At 38.8% G+C, this 24,563-nt stretch overlaps 1 protein-coding gene across 1 annotated transcript in view; it reads left to right on the top strand.

Moving 5' to 3' along the window:
• Window positions 1-24,563, top strand: part of LOC150102840 (ketimine reductase mu-crystallin) — a 222,630-nt gene that overhangs the window by 164,394 nt on the left and 33,673 nt on the right. The window contains exon 5 of the mRNA XM_090398047.1: window positions 6,860-6,944. Within this exon, the coding sequence (XP_090254173.1) occupies window positions 6,860-6,944 (85 nt within the window). The remainder of the gene's footprint in view (window positions 1-6,859; window positions 6,945-24,563) is intronic.

Raw genomic sequence — 24,563 nt, 5'->3', positions numbered from 1 at the left:
TGAGTGTGGAAATGTGGAAAGGCAGCAGGAGTAGATGATATTCGACCAGAAATGCTGAAGTATGGTGGTATTAGAGTCTTACAGTGGCTGCACTGCATAGTTCAGAAAGCCTGGACAGAGGGACGAATTCCTGATGATTGCATTAGAGCTCTCATAGTACCCATATATGAAAAGGGAAATAAAACTGATTGTGAGAATTACAGAGGTATTTCCCTACTGAGTGTTCCTGGGAAGATCTATGCAAGTATACTTGAGAAACGGTTGAGAAGAATTGTGGAAGAAAATCTTGGTGAAGAACAAGCTGGATTCAGGCCAAATAGAGTCTTTCAGGATCAGATCTTCACTTTACGACAAATAGTCGAGAAAGCATGGAATATAACAAAGATCTGTATTTAAGTTTTGTCGATTTGGAAAAGGCATATAACAAGGTGCCAAGAGAGATGCTATTCAATACGCTGCAGTTATATGGTGTCAATGGGGCATTTTATCAAGCAATACTTAATCTTTATTTGAGTTGTAAGTCAGCAGTTAGAATTGAAGGAAATACAGGAAGATGGTTTAATGTTAAATCTGGTGTGAGACAAGGATGTACATTATCCCCTCTGTTATTCATTATCTATATGGATCACATTATGAAGGAAAGTGGTATCTCATCATCATCTCATCTTCTTTACACCCTCTTTTACCTTGCGGTGTCGAGGGTCCACCTGATATCAAAATTGGAGATGTTAATGTCAGCTCTTTGCTTTATGCAGATGATGTTATACTTCTAAATAAATCCGCTACAAGTCTGCAAGATTATCTGACTAAATTGAATAGCTGTTGTAATAGATATGGTATGAAGGTCAGCAATAAAAAGACAAAGACAATGAAAATAGGCAGAATCATTGAAAATGTCAACTGTGTTGTGAATGGAGAACCTGTGGAACAAGTAAAACATTTCAGCTACTTAGACACGATTTTTACTGAAGATGGTAAATTAAATATAGAAATAGACAACAGAATCAGCAAAGCTAGTATGGTGGGAAGTCAATTGAATAAATTCATATGATATAAGAGAGAAATTAGTCGGAACACTAAATTAGCTGTATACAAGACAGTGTTCAAACCAGTTTTAACTTATGGAGCTGAGAGCTAGGTCAGAAGTAAAACACTTGACCAAAGACTAGAGACCGCAGATATGAGAGTTCTGAGAAAGATTAGAGGCATGAACAGATGGCATCAATGGCAATATCATATTAAAAATGAGGATATTAGGAAAGAACTTGACATTGTCAGCATTTAGGAATGCATTAGCAGAGCTAATCTCAGGTGGTATGGTCACTTAAATAAAATGGGAGAGGAAAGATTAGCAAAACAAGTGTTCTCTGCCAGGTTGGAAGTAAAACGAACCAGAGGAAGACCAAGATATAGGTGGATTGATACGGTACAAAGTGCCTTAGACGATAGAAATATAAGATCTGATAATGTTGGAGTCTTGACAAGTAACAGACTGGTTTGGAGGAAAATTGTAGATAGGAAGTTAGTAATGATGTAATTTTTTCATGTAGTACTATCATATCCTGTACACCCCTTGAGGGTACATGGCAGGAATTTGATGGTGATGATGATCATCATCATCATTATTAGTTCATTGGATTAACCCCTTCATATGGTTGTTTATTATTATTATCATCATCATCATCAACCTCCACAAAGTCAGAGACTCATCGTCGAAGTCACTATTGCATAAAACTCTCATCCAATCACATCTTAAACTAATTCAATATGTCCTCATCCACAACACACTCAGGTAATGCATTCCACTCACCAACCACCTTCCGTGAAAGAACCTGCTTCTCACTCCTTTGCTCACACCCTCATACAGTTTCCAGCAATGGCGTCTTCTTCTACTCCCCTCTCCAATTCTATGAAAAATCTCTTCCATGTCTACCTGATAACAACCCCTGACCAGTTTATATTTCTCAATCATATCCCCTCTCTTCTTCCTATTCACGAGGCTCTGCAACTTACATTCCTCATACCTGTCCTCATACTCCACATTTCAAAAACCACTGACCACCTTTGTGAATCTTCTCTGTACCCATTCCAACATATCCTCGTCACCATGAAAAACCGACGACCAAATCTGTGCACAATAATCCATATGAGGCCTGATCAAGGTCTTATACAATGGAATCATAACCTCCCTATTTCTGCCCATTAGGGTTCTCTGCATCATTGCCATTATTCGATGTGATGTCTTCACAACTTGTGCAGTGTGGCCCCTGAATTTCAGGTCCTTGTCCACAACACACCTAGATCTCTTATCTACTCTATTTCTGTTAAAGTTTCTCCACCAATTGTATGCTTGGCATCCCATCGCTGATTACCAAATCTCAAAACCTTACACTTGGCAACATTGAATTGACAGTTGCACTTTCCTGCCCATTCATGCAGTTTTCAAGTCCTATTGTAAGGCATTAACATCAGCCTGACTGTGCATTGCTCTCTGCAGTTTTGCATCATCTGCAAACAGCTGGATATCACTAGTTAAACCCAACCCTATATCATTAACATACAAATTGAACAACAATGGCCTCAAAACTGATCCCTGTGGCACACCACTGGTGACATTTCTCTTTCGAGATACTGCACACCCCATATACAACTTTCTGATACCTATCTGACAGCCAGTCACTGATCCAACACAGAAGTCTGTTATCCAACAGACTTCTGTGTTGGATAACAGAGCTTGTCATGTGGCAATCTATCAAAAGGCTTTGCAAAATCCAAGTACACCACTGTATTTGCATCTCCTCTGTGCAAGGTATTTGCCACCTTGTTATAGTACATAAGTAAGTTAGTGACACATGATCAACCCTTAACAAATCCATGCTGATAACCACAGAGAATACTGCTGTTATCAACCCATTCTGTATCGTACTTCGCACAAATCTCTCCAGGACCTTCACCACAACTCCAGATATACAGACTGTCCTATAATTTGAAGCTACAGCCTTATCACCGCCTTTATGCAGTGGAACAATTTTACCCTCCTTCGACTCCCTTGGGACCAGTGCTGTTGCAAAACCTCTTGTTAAAGAAGCATGCCAATGCCACTGCCAGTTCCCTGGAACAATTTCTTAAGATGCGTGGTGATATGTCATCAAATCAAATGCCTTATTAACATCAATGTTATTTATTTCCTCAAATACCTCCTGCTCAATCACAATTAAGTTATCCTCTCCTATGTCCTCTACACTTAAGTTCCTCATGATTCTACTCTGATCAGGATGAAGCACACTTATAAATTGATCACTGAATACCTCAACAATGTTTTCTGCAGCAGTTACCATTCTACCACTTTCATCCCTTAACTTTATCTTTCTATGATCATTGTTCCTTCTACTTGCCACATATCTAAAAATCTCTCTAGGGTTTTTCTTAGCCTGATTTGCCAATTTCTGCTCATACTCTACTTTTGTTTTCCTTACTAACTGAGTCACTCTCCTGGCTTGTTCTTTATATTTTTCATGTGAATGATTACCATTATTCATCTTGTACTTCCTCCAAAGGACTTTCTTTTTCCAGATTTCTTGCTTAAGCTCCACATTCATCCATTTTACACCAACCTTATTCAGCCTTTTGCCATTTGGGATACATTCGTATATTGATGCTGTTATGTATTTCTTTGTAAGTTCCCATGCAACATTTATTTCCTCACTGCTCAACTCCTTGTTCCATGTTATAGCTCGAAGTTGTCTCCTAAGCTTGTGATAATCACCGGCCTTATAATTCCACATATATCCTTTCCTCACAAAAGCCTGCATATGACTAGCCACAACACAGGTGATTACTTCATGATCACCTTCACCAATTGGAGGAAAATGCGAAACCCTCTAACAATTACATCCTCTGATGAAATGATGAGATCTGGAACTCTTGATCCTCACGTGCCTTTCTTAACATGCTGCCTGAGATAGTTATCTCTCAAGAACTAGAGAAATTCACTTTTCTTATTCCGAAATGCTAACTCTTCATTCTAATCTATACCACCATAATTAAAATCACCCATAATAATTACCCTTCCGTTGTTCACTAATCCAAGTTGTTTGTACATTTGTTCATCACCACTCTCCACATTCCCTGGCTTATAGCAACATCCAACTAAATAGGCCTTCCTCTCAACCTCCACGTTACACCACACTGCCTAATAACCATTGCCACTATTTCCCTCTTTCATGTCTACCTTATGTGGACTTAATTCCCCTGCTATCATCAGCAGCACTCCCCCTCCCTTCCTGCCCTTTTTATCCTCATGAAAAAATACTGTACCCTTCCATTTCTATTCCTGTTACGATATCAACTTCATTCAACCGTGTTTCACTTATTCCAATGATTTGGGGGCGAATAAACTGAATCACTGAAACCATTTCATCCTTGGATAGGACTATAGCCAGTCCTATCCAAGCCATATGTTGGTTTTGATTTCCCCACTACACCTGCCAAATCACCTTTATCACCACTTACCACACATACCTCCTCAGTCTCCACTTCTCCACCCACATTGCAATATACTCCATCTTCATACACACATTCACTGCCACTTTCAACATTCACTCTCTCTATACCATGCCTCCATGTCCATCTGAGCTCCCCCCCCTGCTTTCCCCTCTTGTATTCCCATTCTCTCTTTCTCTCTCACCCCAGTACTGTTTCCACTGTGAAGAACTGCTGTCTCTTCAGTACACTCTCCTGATTTTTCTCATCTCTTCCTTCTGATCTCCGGCACGCATCACACACTGTACTTCCACAGACTATACTTTCATCCAGCAACACTTTCTCTGGCACACTCACTCCAAAGACATTTAAATGCAACCCATCACATCTGTATAATTTCATTCTTCCCTCTAACATGATAACTAATAATTAAGGACAGCTTACACTAGAAATATAAATTAAATAAACTTTAATATATACTTTCTGATATTTCGGCAAACGTCACGTTGCCATCTTCTTGGGAACTTATTACAAAGACTTATTACTTCCCTCTAACACAGGCCATACATCCACAAACTCTACTCCCTTCTCCTCACACAGATCCACCAACATACCATTCATGATTTTGGATACTCTGTCGCAACTCATCATCATATCATACCTGTGTAACCCACTGACAACCTTTCTTACTACACTGTTATCGTTCACTCTTCTCAATAATCTCCTGATATTTGTCCTTACCTCCCCCTTATGTCCACTTAGGTCATTCATCCCTACAATCACAACTATTCCTCTCGTTCGTTTCTTCCTCATGTCCAATGCCTTAATTATCGTAGTCATTCTCCCACCTGGATGGCACACCTTATGGATCTGTCAGTAACCAGTCCCCTAATTATGGAGTCTTTATATCCTGGAATTACTCGTCACTTCTTTTATCTTTATTCTTTCATTCTGTTTTCTTGCAAACTTTCATTAATTTACACTAGACGCCTAACATTACTCAACATATTCATTTCTTTTTTCATTCCCAATATGTTTCAATAAATCTTGCTTTCCGACAATTTCACTCTCTATCTTGCTTCCTCTCGTTCGGCTGCACTTTACTTCCTTTTCCTCATCCATACTTTCCTTCAGCCCCTTATCTCTAATTTTCTCTTGTACAACTTTGTATTCTTTCACTCCTTCAATTTCTCCAACTTTCGTTTAACTTCCGTTTTTCGCAATTTCTTCCGTAACTTTCGCTTCTACATCTTTGAATTCTTTTACTCCCTCAGTTTCTCTTGCTTTCGCTTCATTTCCGTTTTTCGCAACTTTTCCCATAACTTTTGCTTCTACATTCATTCATTTCTTCACTCCATTAGCCTCTCTATCTTTCGTTTCATTTCCGTTTCTTTCATGTACATTATCTATCTTTTCAGTCAGTTTCGCATTCTGTGTATCGTAATCCAACAATATATCGCACTTACGACAAATCCATACTTTCTCTCGTCTTTCATTCATTCTCTCCCTTTTCACAAAGACACATCTTATATTCTGCCATGCATACATATCACACTCAGGACATCGAATCAGTTTTGAAAAGTCTATGCCGGCAATGCTACTTGACTTTTGCAGCATTCGCCTAGTTGCACCAGTACACGCTCGCGTGGTTGATCCCCTGACCGGCATTGAATGGTATTTGAAATGGCAATTTAGAGTAATAATTCTAATAGAATTCACTCTAAAAATCACTTGGACACACTTCATTCTCAAAAATTAATAATGAAACCCTAAAATTTATGAAACACTGCCAATTATTATTCAAAATAGAACTTATTTTTCCAGAGCTTTTTCTGACACTACACAACTTATTGCCCTCTAAAGAAACAATATAAAACAACCAAATAAATCAAATATACCAAACAATCAAATATATCAACCAGATGTTGCATTCTTAATTATTGTCTTCTACATGTCCATAAACACATTTTTTTCACTACTCAGTGAAATATATTTGGTTACAATCAAAGAACCTGTCAGAATATATTGGGCATCTGCATACAAACCTGAAATTGTGGCAGGTTGAGGCATTTTCTTTTGCCCTGCAAGAAAGTCAAGGTGATGGTGGTGAGTCTCCAATCTCCCTGACATGAATGCATTAATGAGAAGTCTTGTAAAGTTTGGGATAAATCTTCTACGTCTGTTTTTGAGTTGTTCGATGGTGATGGTAATAACAACAGACATAGACAACACTTATAAAATATTGCTAGTGTTCTTCCCTGAATGTCTTTTTTTGTCTAAGTTACTTATATTGTCTCCATATTATTCTTTCTCATCACCATGCTTTCTATTTTTTCTACAACAAAAGAGCACTGAATTTTTAAAAAAATATCTTTAGGCTTCAGTATATGCAGAAATTGGAGAAGTTATTCTCGGAAAGAAAGAGGCATTCTTTGATAAGACAACTGTATTTAAGTCACTGGGTAAGTAATAATTTCAGCTCATCAGAAATTCTAATTTCTATGATAGTTGAAAAAACTTATTTTATATAATGAGGGATATTATGAATCTATAATTATTTCACAACCAAATATTTGAAGCTTAATTAAATGTTTCATGATTGATATTAAAGCTTATGAGGCATATATACCAGCATCAAATTTGCCTTGGTTTGCACTACTTAAGGCAGTCATTGCCAGGAGCCTGTTGGTTCATCCTATGTTAATGCCATTGATTAAGGTTTGACTACTCTGACAGCTGTTTAGAATTGTTGGTTCACATCAGAGACCAGGCAGAAACCAAATGGGTAAAATCCCTCATCTCAATCTCATAGTAGTTCTAAATCAGAAACTTATATTTTGCATAAGTAGACTCAGTGAGTGCATGCAGGGCCGTCTCTAGATTAGATCTTGACCTGAGGCAAACACTTAAATATCACCCCTGGTCGATTATAAGACAAAAATTTAAGAAAATCTCCAATTACTATTTTGTTTTTATTACAAGAGAAACATTAATTCAAAACGATTACATAATAATATTAATTAAATGTTTGCTCTACGGGGATATACACAATGAAACTGTTTATAAGCTCTTCTAAATTTAAATTATAAGCTATGCCCACCTCTATTGATATAGTTACTAGACCAACCAATCTTTCTTGGGTCATTGCTGTTCGCAAATAATTTTTAATTTTAAGCTTGGAAGAACTTCGTTCTGCACTTGCTACGCTAACAGGAATTGTTAGCGTAGTGATGGTGTCTACCACAATATGGCTGAACAAGCGCCCTTATTAAGCCAGGCCGTGAGCCAGGCTGCCTCTATGCTACACCCTGTCGACAGTACTGAGTGCATGAATTACAGAACTGAAAGAGAGATGGAGTGTTTTAATTTGGCAACGCAAGTTAGATGATGAAGGTATTATTATTATTAAACAAGTCCTCATGAAGTCAAAGACTCATCTGGAAGGTCCTTTTATCACACACACATCTCATCATACCGTGTCTTAAACACACTCAAACTCCTTGCAGACACCACACTCTCAGGCAAGGCATTCCAATCATTCACAACTCAGCACAAAAAAACCCTGCCTCTCACTCCCCTACTCACACCCTCTTTATACAGTTTCCAGGGATGACCTCTGGTTCTCCCCTGATCTACCACTATTCTCTATAGAACTTCTCCACATTGATCTTATAACAACCCCTTACCAACTTGTAGGTCTCTATTATATCTCCCATCTTCCTTCCCTCCACCACACTTGGCAAATTACATCTTCTCAATCTCTCCTCATACTCTACATTCCTGAGGTCAGAAACTACCTTAGTCAGTCGCCTTTGGACCCTTTCCAACATCTCTTCATCTGTCTGAAAACCCGGTTACCAAATCTGGGCACAATAGTCCATGTGTGACCTAATCAAAGCCTTATACAATGGAACTAGAATCTCGCTACTTCTACACGTCAGTGACCTCCGCATCATTCCCAGAAGTCTTTGTGTTGTCATCACAATTTTCGCGATGTGTCCCCTAAATTTTAGATCCCTATCCACTATCACTCCAGATCTCTTATTTCCTCTACTTCCAACAATATATTCTCACGAAGCATAAATTCTGCATCCCATCTTTGTTTTCCAAATTTTAAAACCTTACATTTTGCAACATTGAACTCCCATCCCCATTTGCTTGCCCAATCACTCAATTTATTCAAGTCTTCTTGCAAGGCCACAACATCTTCACTACTCTTTATGGTTCGTCCCAACTTTGCATCATCTGCAAACAACTGAATATCTCCATCCAAATCTTCGCGAATATCATTAATATACAAGTTAAATAGTAATGGCCCTAAAACAGACCCTTGAGGCACTCCACTAGTGACTTTCCTTTTCCTGGATATTGCACCCCCATACACAGCTTGTTGATACCTATCAGATAGCCAGTCTCCAATCCAATGCACTAATCTAATATCCAACCCCATCTGCTCTAGTTTGACTGTCAACTTATCATGAGGTACTCTATCAAAAGCTTTTACAAAATCCAAGTATATTACTGTGTATCCTTCTCCTCTGTCCAAGGAAGCAGTCACTTTATTGTAATAAGTTAGTAGATTACTAAAACATGACCTCCCTTTAGCAAATCCATGCTGTTCATCAAAGATTATACCATTTTTGTCAACTCAACTCTGGATCCTTGATCTCACAAGCTTCTCCAACAACTTAATCACAACACCTGACACACAGATAGGCCTATAGTTTGATGCTTGAGTTCGATCACCTCCTTTATGAAGTAGCACAATCTTACCCTCCTTCCACTCTTTAGGCACTTGACCAAGTGCAAGACTCATATTAAAAAAATATATCAAGGCAGGTGTCAACTCTCTGGCACATTCCTTCAGAATACGCGGTGATATATTATCAAGTCCCACAGCCTTATTTATATCTAGTTTACTCAACTCTCCAAACACCTCTTGCTCACTTACAGTCAGTCTCTCCTCCCCATCATCAACTGCTCTTAATCTCTCCATGAAGTGACATTCACAAAATTGAAAGATCTTTATGAACTGCTTATTAAGTATCTCCACCACACATTCTGCAACAGCTGACTTTATACCATTTCTTCCAATCAATATCATCCTTCCATAATCATTCTTTCTTTTGCTGGCTACATATCGAAAGAACTCCCTAGGATTCTTTTTGGCTTCATTAGCTAACTGCTGTTCATACCTCTCTTTAGCTACTCTCACCAACCAAGTCACCCACCTTGCCTGGTCTTTGTGGACCTCAGGAAATTGGTTACTTCCACTTCTCTTATGCTGCCTCCACAATGCCCTTTTTCTCTGTATTGCCTGCTAAATCTCTTTATTCATCCATCTCACACTTACCTTATTTAACCTTCTCACCCATGGTATATATTTAGACATTGCATCTACTAAATATTTTTTGAAAATCCCCCAAGCTGCATTGATCTCTTTTCCAGCTAACTCCTCATTCCATGCTACACCTGCAAGCTGTCTCCTGAGCTCTTCATAATTATCCCCCCCCCCCTTGTAGTTCCACATATACCCTTTTTTCACAGGGGTCTTTGCACAGCTGGCAACCACCCAGGTAATCACCTCCTGGTCACTTTCACCAATTGGTGGATGATTTGACACCTCATTTATGATTACATCCTCTGATGAGATGACCAAATCCAAGACCCTTAATCCTCGTGTGCCCTCTGTTACATACTGTCTAAGGTAGTTATCCCTCAAAAACTCAAGAAACTCATTTTCTTTACTTCCAGTTGCTATCTCTTCATTCCAGTCTATATTGCCATAATTAAAATCACCCATAATGATCACCCTTTTCTTATTTGCTTGGCTTATTTGACTATACATTTCACTATCACCACAATCCACATTACCAGGTCTATAACAACATCCCACCAAGTATATGATTCTATTCGCCTCTATCTCACACCATACTGCCTCAAAACCACTGGCCCTATTTCCCCTCTTGCATCTCTACCTTGTATGGACATAACTCTTTCTCTACCATTAATAGCACTCCCCCTCCCTTTTTACCCCTTCTATCCTCACGAAACACATCATACCTTTCCATCTCTATTCCTGTCAGGATGTCATCCTCATCTAACCATTTCTCACTTATTCCGACAATCTCTGGGTGCACAGACACAATTAGTGCAACCATTTCTTCTGCCTTGTTTCTTATACTTCTAGCATTGGTATACAAACACAACAACTCATTTCTGGATCTACAGCTAGTTCCACTGATACCACTCACTCGATGTGATCTCTCCATGCCGGACTGGGGCCATTTCCCTTTCTGCTTCTTCATTTTAGAACCCTTTGCAATTCCATCTGTTTCCTTTTGATCCCTGATCATCCCATTACTTTCCTGCCTACACATGCTCTCACCTCCTCTTGGAGCATCCACCTTTCTCATGCTGTGTACTCCTGTCCACCCTGAGCCTCCCTATTTCCCTGCTCCTCTTGCACACCCATTCTCTCATTTTCTATACTCATACCACTCACTTCCCCATTCATTTCCACTTATTGAATCTCTCCTGTCTTACTCTCCTGCTCTTCCAACTCACTCCCCATTCTTTTCAAATGCCTATAGCCTCAGCAATTTCACGCACTTTGACTTGAAAGTTATCCAATACCATATCGTGCACTTGATCGATGATTTCAAGTGTTGTTACACTTTTTGGACATCCTTCATGTGGATCATCTTCAAGGCTTAATGCTAAGTTAAACACGGCAGTCCTGCTGAGGCAACTTGCAGCAAAGGTGGACCAAGTTCTCATTAATACTTCTCTTAGTATCTCCCATAATGCAAAGCACATCTCCCTGTGGACATGTATAATGTGATTATTATTATTACTTTATTATTATTTCCACCCGAAGACCTCATGGAGTCAAAGGCTCATCTGGGAGGTCCTGTTATCACACACACAGTTCATCATACCGTGTTTTCAACACATTCAAACTCTTTGCAGACACCACATTCTCAGGGAAGGCATTCCAATCATTTACAACTCTGCACGAAAAAAACCTGCCTCTCACTCCCCTACTCACACCCTGTTTACATAGTTTCCAGGAATGACCTCTGGTTCTCCCCTGATCTCCCACTATTCTCTGTAAAACTTCTCAGGTATTGATCCTATAACAACCCCTTACCAACTTGTAGGTCTCTATCATATCTCCCCTCTTCCTTCTGCCCATCAGACTCTGCAAATGACATCTTCTCAATCTTTCCTCATACTTGACATTCCAGAGGTAAGAAACTACCTTAGTCAGTTACCTTTGGACCCTTTCCAAAATCTCTTCATCCTTCTGAAAACCTGGTGATAAAATCTGGGCACAATAGTCCATGTCTGGCCTAATTAAAGCCTTATACAATGGAACAAGAATCTCCCTACTTCTACACGTCAGGGTCCTCTGCATCATTCCCAGAAGCCTTTGTGTTGTCTTCACAATTTTGGCGATGTGTCCCCTAAATTTTAGATCCTTATCCACTATCAACCACAGATCTGTTATTTCCTCTACCTCCAAGAATATATTCTCACCAAACATAAATTCTGCATCCCGTCTTTGTTTTCCAATATTTAAAACCTGACATTTTGCATCTTGTGTCGCAATGAGTCATTGAACTCACATCCACATTTCCGTGTCCAATCACTCAATCTATTCAAGTCTTCCTGTAAGGCCACAACATCTTCACTACACTTCATGGTTCGTCCCAACTTTGCATCATCATCTGCAAACAACTGAATATCTCCATCCAAATCTTCACCTATATCATTAATATACAAGTTAAACAGTAATGGATCTAAAACAGACCCCTGAGGTACTCCACTAGTGACTTTCCTTTTCCTGGATATCGCTCCCCCATGCACAACTTGTTGATACCTATCAGTTAGCCAGTCTCCAATCCAATGCACCAATCTAATATGCAACCCCATCTGCTCTAGTTTGACTGTTGACCTATCATGAGGTATTCTATCAAAAGCCTTTGCGAAATCCAAGTATATTATTATTATTATTATTACCCCAAGACCTCATGGAGTCAAAGACCCATCTGGGAGGTCCTTTTATCACACACACACAGCTCATCATACCATGTTATAAACATACTCAAACACTTTGCAGACACCACACTATCAGGCAAGGTATTCCAGTTATTCACAACTCTGCACGAAAAATCAGCCTCTCACTCCTCTACCCACACCCTCTTTATACAGTTTCCAGGGATGACCTCTGGTTCTCCCCTGATCTCCCACTATTCTCTGTAGAACTTCTCCACCTTTTATCTTATAACAACCCCTTATCAACTTTTAGGTCTCTATCATATCTCCTCTCTTTCTCCTGTCCACCAGACTCTGCAAATTACATCTTCTCAATCTTTCCTCATACTCAACATTCCAGAGGTCAGAAACTGCCTTAGTCAGTTGCCTTGGACCCTTTCCAACATCTCTTCATCCTTCTGAAATCCCAGTGACCAAATCTGGGCAGAATAGTCCATATGTGGCCTAATCAAAGCCTTATACAACGTAACAAGAATCTCTTTACTTCTAAACGTCAGTGTCCTCCGCATCATTCCCAGAAGACTTTGTGTTGTCTTCACAATTTTGGTGATGTGTCCCCTAAATTTTAGATCCTTATCCACTATCATCCCCAGATCTCTCATTTCCTTTACCTCCAACAATATATTCCACGAAGCATAAATTCCGCATCCCATCTATGTTTTCCAAATGTTTAAAACTTTACATTTTGCAACATTGAACTGACATCCCCATTTCCGTGCCCAATCACTCAATCTATTCAAGTCTTCCTGTAAGGCCACAACACTTCATGATTCCTCCCAACTTTTCATCATCTGCAAACAACTGAATATCCCCATCCAAATCTTTGCCAATATCATTAATATATTATGTTAAATAGTAATGGTCCTAAAACAGACCCCTGAGGCACTTTGCTAGTGACTTTCCTGTTCCTGGATATTGCACCCACATACACAACTTGTTGATACCTATCAGATAATCAGTCTCCAATCCAATGCACTAATCTAATATTCAACCCCCCTGTTTGACTGTTAATTTATCATGAGGTACTCTGTCAAAAGCTTTTGCAAAATCTAAGTATGTTACTGTGTATCCTTCTCCTCTGTCGAAGGAAGCAGTCACTTTATCGTAATAAGTAAGTAGATTACTAAAACATGACGTCCCTTTTAGCAAATCCATGCTGTCAATCAAAGATTATACCACTGTTGTATCCAACTCTGGATCCTAGTTCTCACAAGCTTATCCAACAACTTAACCACAATACGTGACATGCAGATAGGCCTGTAGTTTGATGCTTGAATTCGATCACCTCCTTTATGAAGTGGCACAATCTTCCACTCCTTCCACTCCTTAGGAACTTGAACAAGTGCAAGACTCGTATTAAAAAATATGTCAAGGCAGGTGTCAACTTCCTGGCACATTCCTTCAGAATACACATTGATATATTATCAAGTCCCACATCCTTATTTACATCTAGTTTACTCAACTCCCCAAACACCTCTTGCTCACTTACAGTCAGTCTCTCCTCCCCATCATCAACTGCTCTTAATCTCTCCATGAAGTCACATTCACAAGATTAAAAAATCTTTAGGAACTGCTCATTAAGTATCTCCACAACACATTCTGCAACAGCTGTCTTTATACCATTTTCTCGAATCGATGTGATCCTTCCATAATCATTCTTTCTTTTGCTGGCTACATATCGAAAGAACTTTTGTGAGTGACAACATAACGATTTCCTTGATGTTTACACAGCAATCACCAATCATTATTAAAAACTATGGAAACAATTACTGTGTTATAGTAAAACTTCAGTTTAATATTAACCAAAATAATCACTCGACATTTCAACCTTCATATCAAAGTCATCAACTGGAGTATACACATTTATACAAGGAAAAAAGCTACATTACAGGTATGCTAAAGTCACTGTAATTTGGTCATTCATTAAAACTAGTGGCCTGACCTCTGGTGAAAAAAAAACCATACTCTGTTGAAAAAAAACCTTACTACACCAAAGGTCTGGTGACCTTTGGTGTAGTAAGGTTTTTTGTTTCGATTTTTTCTCACCAGAGGTGTAGCAGTATAGATCTCTTCTGGATACAATGTAGCATTCTGCTGATGATTTAGGATTACCTTCCATAGATGTGAGAACAGTATTAAAAGTTGGGTGGAATTGAGATTTATATACTTTTAGATATTGAGCAGAAGAGAGATTATTTTATTGAATATCAAAAGTATGAAGTTTTTAAGTGAAGAGGCTGTGTATGTGATATATTTATGCTAAGACATCACCAAAACAAAAACGATTAGTTTATGCTGCATTAAATGAAATGAGTTCGAAGGTAAATTACAAAATCAGCTTTGTAATTAGCGGATTTCATGTTGTTTGGAAACAAAACATTCTTACGAGCTAATGAATTTTCTTTCCAAGGGATCCAGAACATAAGGAGATTGAACCAAGACTTTTGGATTCATATCCTCACTGAGGAATTTCAGCGGGTCATGTTGGAGATTCTTGTCTACAACAAATAAGACATATATATGAGCAAGTCATGTTCAGAAGGATAGTACACACCGATACCCTGATTGGCGGAGTGTTAACTAATCTGCTCTCCAACCAACAGGCTGCAGGTTTGAATCCCACTGTGTGCATGGAAGTTATTATTTTGGGTGACCCACACATGAAACAAGACCTACAGCAGAATAGCACTGTATGGGGAAGAGGATAAGGAATCTGTTCACAATTTGTTTGAAAGGCTGAATGTTGTATTCTTTAGGGAAAGCAGAATTCCAAAGAACAGAAGTAGATAGAATGATAGAAGAGACAATGAAGTTGGTTTACTGAGTTTCACTATGAACTATAAAAGGGTGTTAGCAGTGGCATTTGTTCTAATGATTTTGGAGGAAAGTGGAGGTATAATAGTAGTCACTTTAGCAGAGCAATGTCAATGAAAGTATCTGGATTGAATTGAGCAATCTTTGAGAGGATTTTGGCACCACCCAAATATGGGAACAGTATTCCAGGAAATTTGGAATGTGTACAGAGCTAACAGCTGTGAATGTGTGTAGTGTTTTGTGCACAAAGTGAGTTTTTACAGCTGCAAAAGCTATAGTTGAAATGTGTTTGTACTTATAAAGGTTGAAGGTATAGGTCACTCCAAGAAGAGAACTGTGGTTGTTTTTAGATATGAGGGTATTGTTGAAGGTATGGGGAAGGGATATGAGTCCTTTCTTGTGAGAGATCAGACAGGACTGACTTTTTATGGCATTGAAGTCTATAAGGTTGTCTTTGCCCAATTGGGATATAAATAGGAAATCAGAGTTGAGACCATGGTTCATGGTGTATCTTTCTAATACTTGAGCAGTAGGATTCTAATACTTCATCAGTAGGTTTGTCAAATGAAAAGAAGGAATGGAGTTTATTGTCAATGGCAAAGATATGGATAGGATTTTAAATCTGTGAGAGTAGGTTATTTATATATAAGAGGAAGAGAGTGGATGTAAAACAAACACCTGAGGTACTCCTGCATTGCTGAGGAAATCTGAGGAGAGGAAACCAACCACCATGACCCACAGTGAACAATCAGTGAGAAAGTTGGCAATTCAGTTACAGGTGTGGAAGGCAGACCATAGGATTGTAGTTTTCTAAGTATGCCACACCCAGTCAAATCCTTTGAAATGTGAAAGACAGCCATATGAGCTTCTCAGAATTTTTCATGCTTTAGAAAGGTGGTTAATGAAATCTAGATTGACTACAGATCATGAGTAATGGATCTGTACTGCTGATTAGTTGGTTGATCTCTAAGTGGTTCAAATGTTGGTTGTTGAAGATATCCATCATTTTAGAGAACAGAAGGGAGAACAATTGGATGGGAGTCCATTGGTAGATTTTTATCACCTTTTCGGGATGTGGGCCTGTTTCCATGTTTCCAGATTCCAGTTAAATAGGATAGATTAAATAGGTGATACATAACTGTGTTAGTTCTGGAGCACAAGTTTTTAACACAATGGGTGAGATACCATGAGTAGCAGATGCCTGATTTGTGTTCAGGTTATTAAGGATTCTTCAAATTTCTTTCTGGAGGAAGATGAGGTGACAATGAAGAGAGCAGTTGGTGGAATGGCACGAGGTTTGCTGCACTGATGATCCCAGATCATCAGTGCAGCAATTGGAAGAGAGGAGTGATGCCAGTACCATCCAAATTTGAGAGTGGTGCAAACTTGGTTAGGCAGAAGTTGCACCCCATCTTGGCAGGGGAACCACCAGTAACTAGCATATGCACAGGAAGAAAGTTTGCTGCTTTTCTGCCTCTAAACGTCTGATTTGGATTTGGTGACGATTCTTTACAGCTGTTGTGAGCTGTATTATAGGCAGAATGAGCAGCTGAAATTTTTGACTTTAGCCATTCATGGTATACAGAAGTTTTTCTTTTACTGTTAGCAGAATTTTCGAGACCCAAGGCTTGGACAGTGGATGTGAATTTGGGATGAATAAGTGATGAATGCCTTCATTCCTGTGAGGTAGATTTCTGTTATTCAATCTGAGCAAGTGTTCAGATCAGAGAAAAACTGAAGCAGTATTAGGATGAAGTGAAAGCACAGAAGTCATGAAAAGATGAAGTGTAGCAAATTTGAGGAGATTGGGTGGTATTCCAGTAACAAGATTGATTATTTATGATTGGTTGTTGCTAATGACACACACCTCAGCATCCCTACCTGAATTTCCTGAAACTGGAAAATGGAAACCAATTTGAGTTTTGGATATTGAAGCCCACAAAAAAGATAATGTCTCTATTAGGGTATTTCAGTTGTAGGAAGTTGACCTTTAGAGAGAGAGTTGAAGAAGTCAGAGAGGTTAATGGAGTTTGAAGAATGATAGAGCATATGAAAAAGATGGGTTGATTTGGTGAGACATGTTGAGCCAAACCAGAACAAACAGGCAAGATATTGAATTTTGCAACCTCTGGCATAGTATATCAGTTCTGATGAATGCACAAGTGCTCTATTTATTCATCAACAGACCTCCAAGGAGTCAAGGAACTCACGTGCAACCCTACTCTTACATGAACAGCTCATCATGCCGCAACTTAAATGCATTCACTGCACTCGAGAGCAATGTATTCCAAACCACTAGGTTCTGTAACTTGCATTCTTACCATTCTCATATTCCACATTCCAGAGACAAGAAACCAACCCAGTCAATTGTCTCTGACAAATTTATGCACAGTAATCCATGTGTGGTCTGATATAAGACTTGTAAAATGGAATCAAAGCATCCTTACTTCTACATATCAGTGTTCTCTGCATCATTTACATAATCTGCTGTGTTGTTCTCACAAGTTTAGCAAAGTGTCCACAAAATTTCAAGTCCATATCCACATTAATCCCCAAATCTCTTATATCTTCCACTTGCTCTAAAATATCCCCTCCAATCCTGTACTCTACATCCAATTTTTGCTTTCTAAAACCTTTTTAAAACACTTTGCAACATTAAACTGACATCTTAACACACCGGACCATTCAGCCAATCTATTTAGGTCCACTTACAAAGCTACAACATCTACTTTACTTTCCCCAGCTTTGCAACATCTGCAAACAACTATATCGCCATTTAAGCCCTTTCCAATGTCATTTACATTCAAATTAAACAACAATTGCCCCAACACAGATCTCTGGAGCATGCCACTATGACTTTCCTTTTCCGGGGTATCACTCCCCATATGGAGCCTGCTAATACATATTAGACAGCCAATGTCCAGTCGAATGCAATGATGTACTATCCAACCCCATTTGTTCAAATTTAACTACTAGTTTGCCATTTGGCAGTCTATTGAAAACCTTTGCAAAATCTAAAATGCTACCCTTTATGCACCACCCTTGTCCAATGTATTCATCACCTTGTTATAATAAATAAGCAGATTGCTAAAACACATTCTTTCTTTAGCAAATCTGTGCTGTTCATTAAAGATAATTCTACTGCTGTCCACCCAGTTTCGAACCCTTGTCCTCATTAGCTTCTCCAACACTCTTACCACAACACACAAGCAGATAAACTTATAATTGGAATCTTTAGTTTTACCACCCCTTTTATGAAGCAGAACAATTTTGCCTTATTTCCAGTCCTTAGGAACCTAGGCTAATCTAAGACTCGTGTTAAAAATGTACATTAAAGCTGTTGTTAACTCCGTGGAACATTCCCTCAAGACACCCAGTAATATCCCAGGACATCCCCTGGCCTTGACATCAAGTTGACTCAGTTCCTCATACTCTACCTCCTGTTCACTCACTATCAGTGGTTCCTCCCCATTCCTACTGTTCTCAAGTTCTACATTATGTTATACAATCACAAAGATGGAATATTTTAATGAACTGCTCACTTAACACCTCAATATATCCTCGGTGATTATCGTTCTCCCATTATCATCCTCCCATAATCATTCTTCCTTCTACTGGCCACATTTTAATAAAACTTCTTAGGATTTCTTTTGCTGTCATTTGCTGACTGCTACTCATACCACTTTTGCTACCCTTACTGAGTCACCTTTTTTACTTGATCTTTGTACTTCTCATGTAACTGATTATATGCAGTCATCTGGTGACACATCTGAAGTTCCTTTTTTTCTTTCAGATTGCATGCTTCTTCACCTCTTCATTCATCCACTTTACACCTACTTTATTTAATTTCCTGACCTTTGGAATACACTCAAGTATTACTTGGCTAGATACTTTCTGAGTAGAGACCAAGCAGCATTGATTTCCTTCCCATGCAATTCCTCATTCCATATCATTCTAAGCTTCCTCGTGGGTTTGTCATAATCACCTGTCTTATAGTTCCACATTCCTCTTTCTCACAACAGGCCTGATATAGCTGACCCTCACCAAAGTGATCACTTCATCGTTACTTTTACCATCTGGATGAAGATATGGCACTTAACCATGCTACCGGCCAGGACGTATATATACCTCCACATTACTATGGATGCGAAGTGCATATTAAAATTGTAATACCATTGATATTACATTGAAATTTATGATGGATACGAAGCTTTTGAGGATCCGTATTTGATGGCCGGTAAGGTGGTTAATTTACAACAGTAACAAAATCTTCCAATGAAATCATGAAATTCAAATCCTCAATCCTCTTTTGTCTCTGTTACATACTACTTAATGTAGTTATCACTTAAAAACTCAAGAAATGCCTTCTCTTTGGCTGATGCTGTCTCTTCATTTCAGTCTATATTACCATACTTGAAATCGTTTTCTCGTTAGCCAGATGAATTTCTCTAAAGATTTCCTTCTCACTGCCTACCACATTACCAGGTATATAGCAACACCCTACTAAACGTTTCATCCTATTCACTTCCATTTCACACCATATTGCTTCAAAACCACTTTCAGTATTTGCTCGTTGCATCTTCACCCTAGCTGAGAAAAACTCCTCTACCATCATCAATAACTTTCATCCTCCCTCTTTGCTTTGTCTGCCTTTAGAAAGGCTACATATTCCTCTTTCTCTATTACTGTCAGCATGTCATCCTTGTTCAACCATCTCACTCATGCTAACAATTTTTGGACAAATGAACTCTATGAATACTACAGTTTCCTTCTCCTTGTTTTAAATACTTATTGCTTTTGTTAACATACACACTAGCCCAATTCTGTTTCTATAACAAGTCCTAACCCCACTTCTTGGACATGACTCCTCTACATTCTCCACTGTCCATTCATGTTTGTCATCACTTACATTAGATCCCTCCCCAGACTGGAATGTTATCACTACATTCTGGACTGTCTTAAACTCTACTGGTACACTCCACATCTACTTCTGAAACCATCATCTACTTTTCGTGCAGTTCCCCTTCTCTCTTATTCTCTTCTCTTGTGCCAATCACTTCTCCAATCATACACACCCTTACCTTACTGTTCTGCTCTTCCATAACACCCCTTGCTGCCTCAGATCTTACATTCACTTCAGTCATTTTCTCTTGCAGCAACAGCTTTTCCAACTGACTCACACCAGATCAATTCAAATATACCCTATCTCTTTTTATACATCTCTATCTGCCCTTCAGATTCATGTATTCACAAAATAAAGTCCTTTCTCCTCACATGACTCTGCTAGCATACCATTCATATTCTTCACTCACCATTTCCACTCATACCTGACCAACACACTGACTACCTTACATACAATACTGTCATCTTTTGCTCTCCTTAACAGCCTCACAACATCCCTCCTTACATTCTTCTTGTTACAAGTCAAACCATTTGTGCCAACTAACACTACCAACTCTTCCTAACATACTCCTCTTATCCAATACTTCAACATTGCTGCTCCTTCTACATCCTGGAAAACAGACCTCGTACAACTTTTCACTCACCACACCTCTTATCAAATTCATATATTGTCACTCTTAAATCATTCAGTATTTCAAATCTTTCATCTCATTCCTCCTCATATTGCAATACAAATCTACAGTTCTCCTCAGTTCATTCTTTATAATTTTAATCTCTTGTCTCTTGTTTACCAACTCCGCTTTCGTATCTTCAATTAGTTTTTCAGTGCAATTTATGCAAATTGCATTTTCACTACCTTGCATGTCTGCTGTCTTACCATGACTAACTTGCCACCACTTTCGCCTGCTGTCTTACCATGACTATACAAGCACTCAGCCCTACCATCAACTCCACTTACTCCTATAGCTATCTACAGTTGTTTGCCTGCCACTGCTTGCATCAATGATATCCATAATCCATAATTATGCTGCACTTCCTACACACTCAAACTCTCTCATCTCTCCTATTTATCTCCTGCACACACATATTTTTGATCACTCCCCATTCCTACATATTGCATTCACAACATCTCACCATTTTTGAAAAAAATATGGTGTAAAGAACTGTAATATGTAGATTGGGCAGTTGAGCTGGAGAGTGGTTGTTAAGGTTGCCAGTTAGGGGACTGATAATAATAATAGTAATTCTGGTTTAGATGACTGGAGGTAGTACACAATTTTCGTACTGCTGTTTGGCCATGGATTAAAGTGGATTTAGAAATTTTTTTCATAAGGTGGCTTTTTATGTTGGTGGCTTTTTATGTTTCATTTTTGTTGTTTGTTATGTGTTCTTGGTTTTCTGTTTTATTTTTTGTTTTTTATGATTTCTGGAATTATTTTTTATGGGATAAATTTTATGATCCTCAGCGAAATCACATTTCTTTGGGGAATGGAGGAAGAGATAAAAAGGGAATGGAGTGACACTAAGAGGTGACAGACTTGAAAACATACTGTTCACACAGAGGGAACCTTCTGTCCTGTCCATGTCTGGCTTTGACAAACCACTGCAGCCACCGTACCCATTTGCCCTTGAATCACGAACTGACAAAATGCGAGGTGTGACAAGTTAATTCCTGGAAGGGCCGTGTAGCGTTGACCATGTGGTGATTGGGTTGGAGTCGCATGAGTAATTATATTTGTACATCTTTTAACTAATGCATGCATAAATCTAAAGCTGACAGAGCGATTTGCTAGTTGGCTATTGCAAAGCAATAGAGATCTGCATGTAAACTTTTGTGTAAAAATATGCGATTGAAATTTGGAGCAGCATGTTAACATCAAATTTTGTGTGAAAATTGGCAAAACTGCTACTTAAACGGTGAAGTTGTTGAAAGTGGCATATGGTGTGCATGCTCTGAAAACGACAAGTGTCTGAGTGCCATAAGAGATTCAAAGGTGGGCAAGAAGATGTGAATGATGATTCCAGAAGTGGGCAGTCAAAAACAAAAATGACAAACGCAAATGTGAACAGAGTGTGAGATTTGGCATGTTCTGACAGACGATTAAGTGTGCAATTAATGGCTGATGAATTGCAAATGAATCAAGAAAGTCAGGGTAATTTTAATTGAAGAATTGAGTATGTGAAAGATTTTGAAAGAAATCATGACAATGCACCAAGCTAATAGTGCACTCATCATGAGAGAGTTTCTGGCTAAAAAATTGATTACCGAATTAGGTCATCCTGCTTATTCACCGGACTTAGTTCCCTGTGATTTCTAGCTGTTTTGAAAATTAAAGACTGTCCTAAAAGGATGAAGATTTTCTGACATTGCTTATATCCAGCTTAATGTGCTAAAGGAACTCAAGAGTATTTTGGAAAAAGAGTTCCAGGCCTGTTCCAAAAATGGGAACATTGTCTAAACCAGTGTATAAATGCACAAGGAGACGACATTGAAGGCAACAGTAGCTACTAATGTATAGTTCCAAATTCAGGTTTTTTATAGGTGCATTCCGGGAATTAAATTATCACACCTTGTAAGTGGCTACAGGATTTGATATTAGCTGATCAGCATGCCTCCAGATTCATTAGTAACTGGTTCAGTTTCATGCACTAACCAGCAGCTCTCCCTCAGAACTGTTTTACTGTTGAACCCCTGAATGGAGTACGGTTCAGGCCCCTGCAGTATGACATATCATTGAAGGTATCTGGGTATCTCTTTCACTACATGTGAGAAAAGAGGGCAACAAAAACCCGAATCCTTGTTCTAGTAACCAAACATAATTGCAGAAACTTCAGGTCTGTAATAAGCAAAGTGGTGGTATTTCATTGGGTGAAGGAAGACATCTACCACCTACAGGTCTAATTGGCATTTCCTCTAAGTAGAGAAAGTATACTTTTGTGGTGGTAATGGTTGTCAGGTTCACCACAGCCTCATTTCTGGAAACGACCTATATCGCTGGAAGGTGGAGATGAGTTGATTGTGAGAGGCTCTATATTGCATGTTGAGAGCTATTTAGTAGCCCAGTGGACATTTGCAAATGTCTTCAGGTGGGACATGGATTTCATTGCACAGTGTTAGCCACTGTCTCACTTATTGGAGGCCTGAAGTGGCTTATATAAGTTTAATGTTTAGTCTCCAGAGAGGTCTGCGACCTGTTTAAAATGTATAAAAATTACAAAAGAAATATGCAAAACCTCTAAAAATAGAAGAATATATCAAACAATCCAGTACAAATGTTCTATAGGTTTATAGAAGCCTTTCATGGGTCAGAGATATGTAAAAATTATACTTAGGTGAATGTGTAACAGTAGTATCTAGAACTCTTACCTAATAGAAATACTATTATTGCTCTTCTTGGCTAAAACAATTAATACAATGCCCCAAACTCCTAAATTTAAAACTGGGACTAGAGGTTGGGTTGTGGAATCAAAAGATGGACAGGAATACTTCCGTAATTAGCTACAAGGCAAGATTTGTAAACAGATTTTAAGGAAGGTGAATATAAGTTATTTAGGCGAATTTGAATGCCAGGATTGGTACTGCTTCCAAGCAGTAGGAGTAACTGGACCCTTTGGTTGGTAATTGAAGTCACTATTATGAGCAACACCTCCAGTTATGTAAGACGAATGGACTGAGAATAACTGATATCAGTTACAAACATAATATATTTACAAGTACATTTGGATCTCACATGATCATATCCACAAGTATATTATTACTTTATAATTAACATTAAATGGGCAAGTTTTGTGCAGTGCACTACAATGGTGCAACACTTGTTAAATAATGATAGACTACAGTATCGGAAAATTAACCTCCACATAGCCTTTAAAGGAATGCGGAGAACCGACCAGGGCTTCCTGACCTAATGTCCAATTGTCACCTTCTCGTGGTGCACCCTGTTGGGTATCTACCTGGATACTGAATGAATGAGGATGGGCTGGCAATTTGGGATTTAGCTGACCAAATTGTAATTCTTATTGGCTTAAACCAAATTCCAAAATGATGGTACGACATGACAAAATTTCATGCCAGCTGGGGCGTCGCCTGGTTAAACAAGGCCCCAATTGTTTTCACCAGGGAACTAGGGTGAAATGCGAAAAGTCAGCTACTGGAATAAATCTGAAAAAACACCCGAATTCAACATAACCAGAGTTAAAGATCGGTACTATCAACATAAGAAGCCTGAATGGCAAAGAAATGGAGCTAGCTGAGGAATTAGATAAGTACCAGATGACTGAAACAAAAAAGACCAAAACTGGTG

Source organism: Typopeltis vanoorti, chromosome 9 (genome assembly GCF_054136105.1).
Source record: "Typopeltis vanoorti isolate ZY-2024b chromosome 9, IOZ_Tvanoo_1.0, whole genome shotgun sequence".
Lineage (NCBI taxonomy): Eukaryota > Metazoa > Arthropoda > Arachnida > Uropygi > Thelyphonidae > Typopeltis > Typopeltis vanoorti.
The sequence above is the reverse complement of the archived record's forward strand: the minus strand, read 5'-3'. Positions and strand labels throughout refer to the sequence as shown.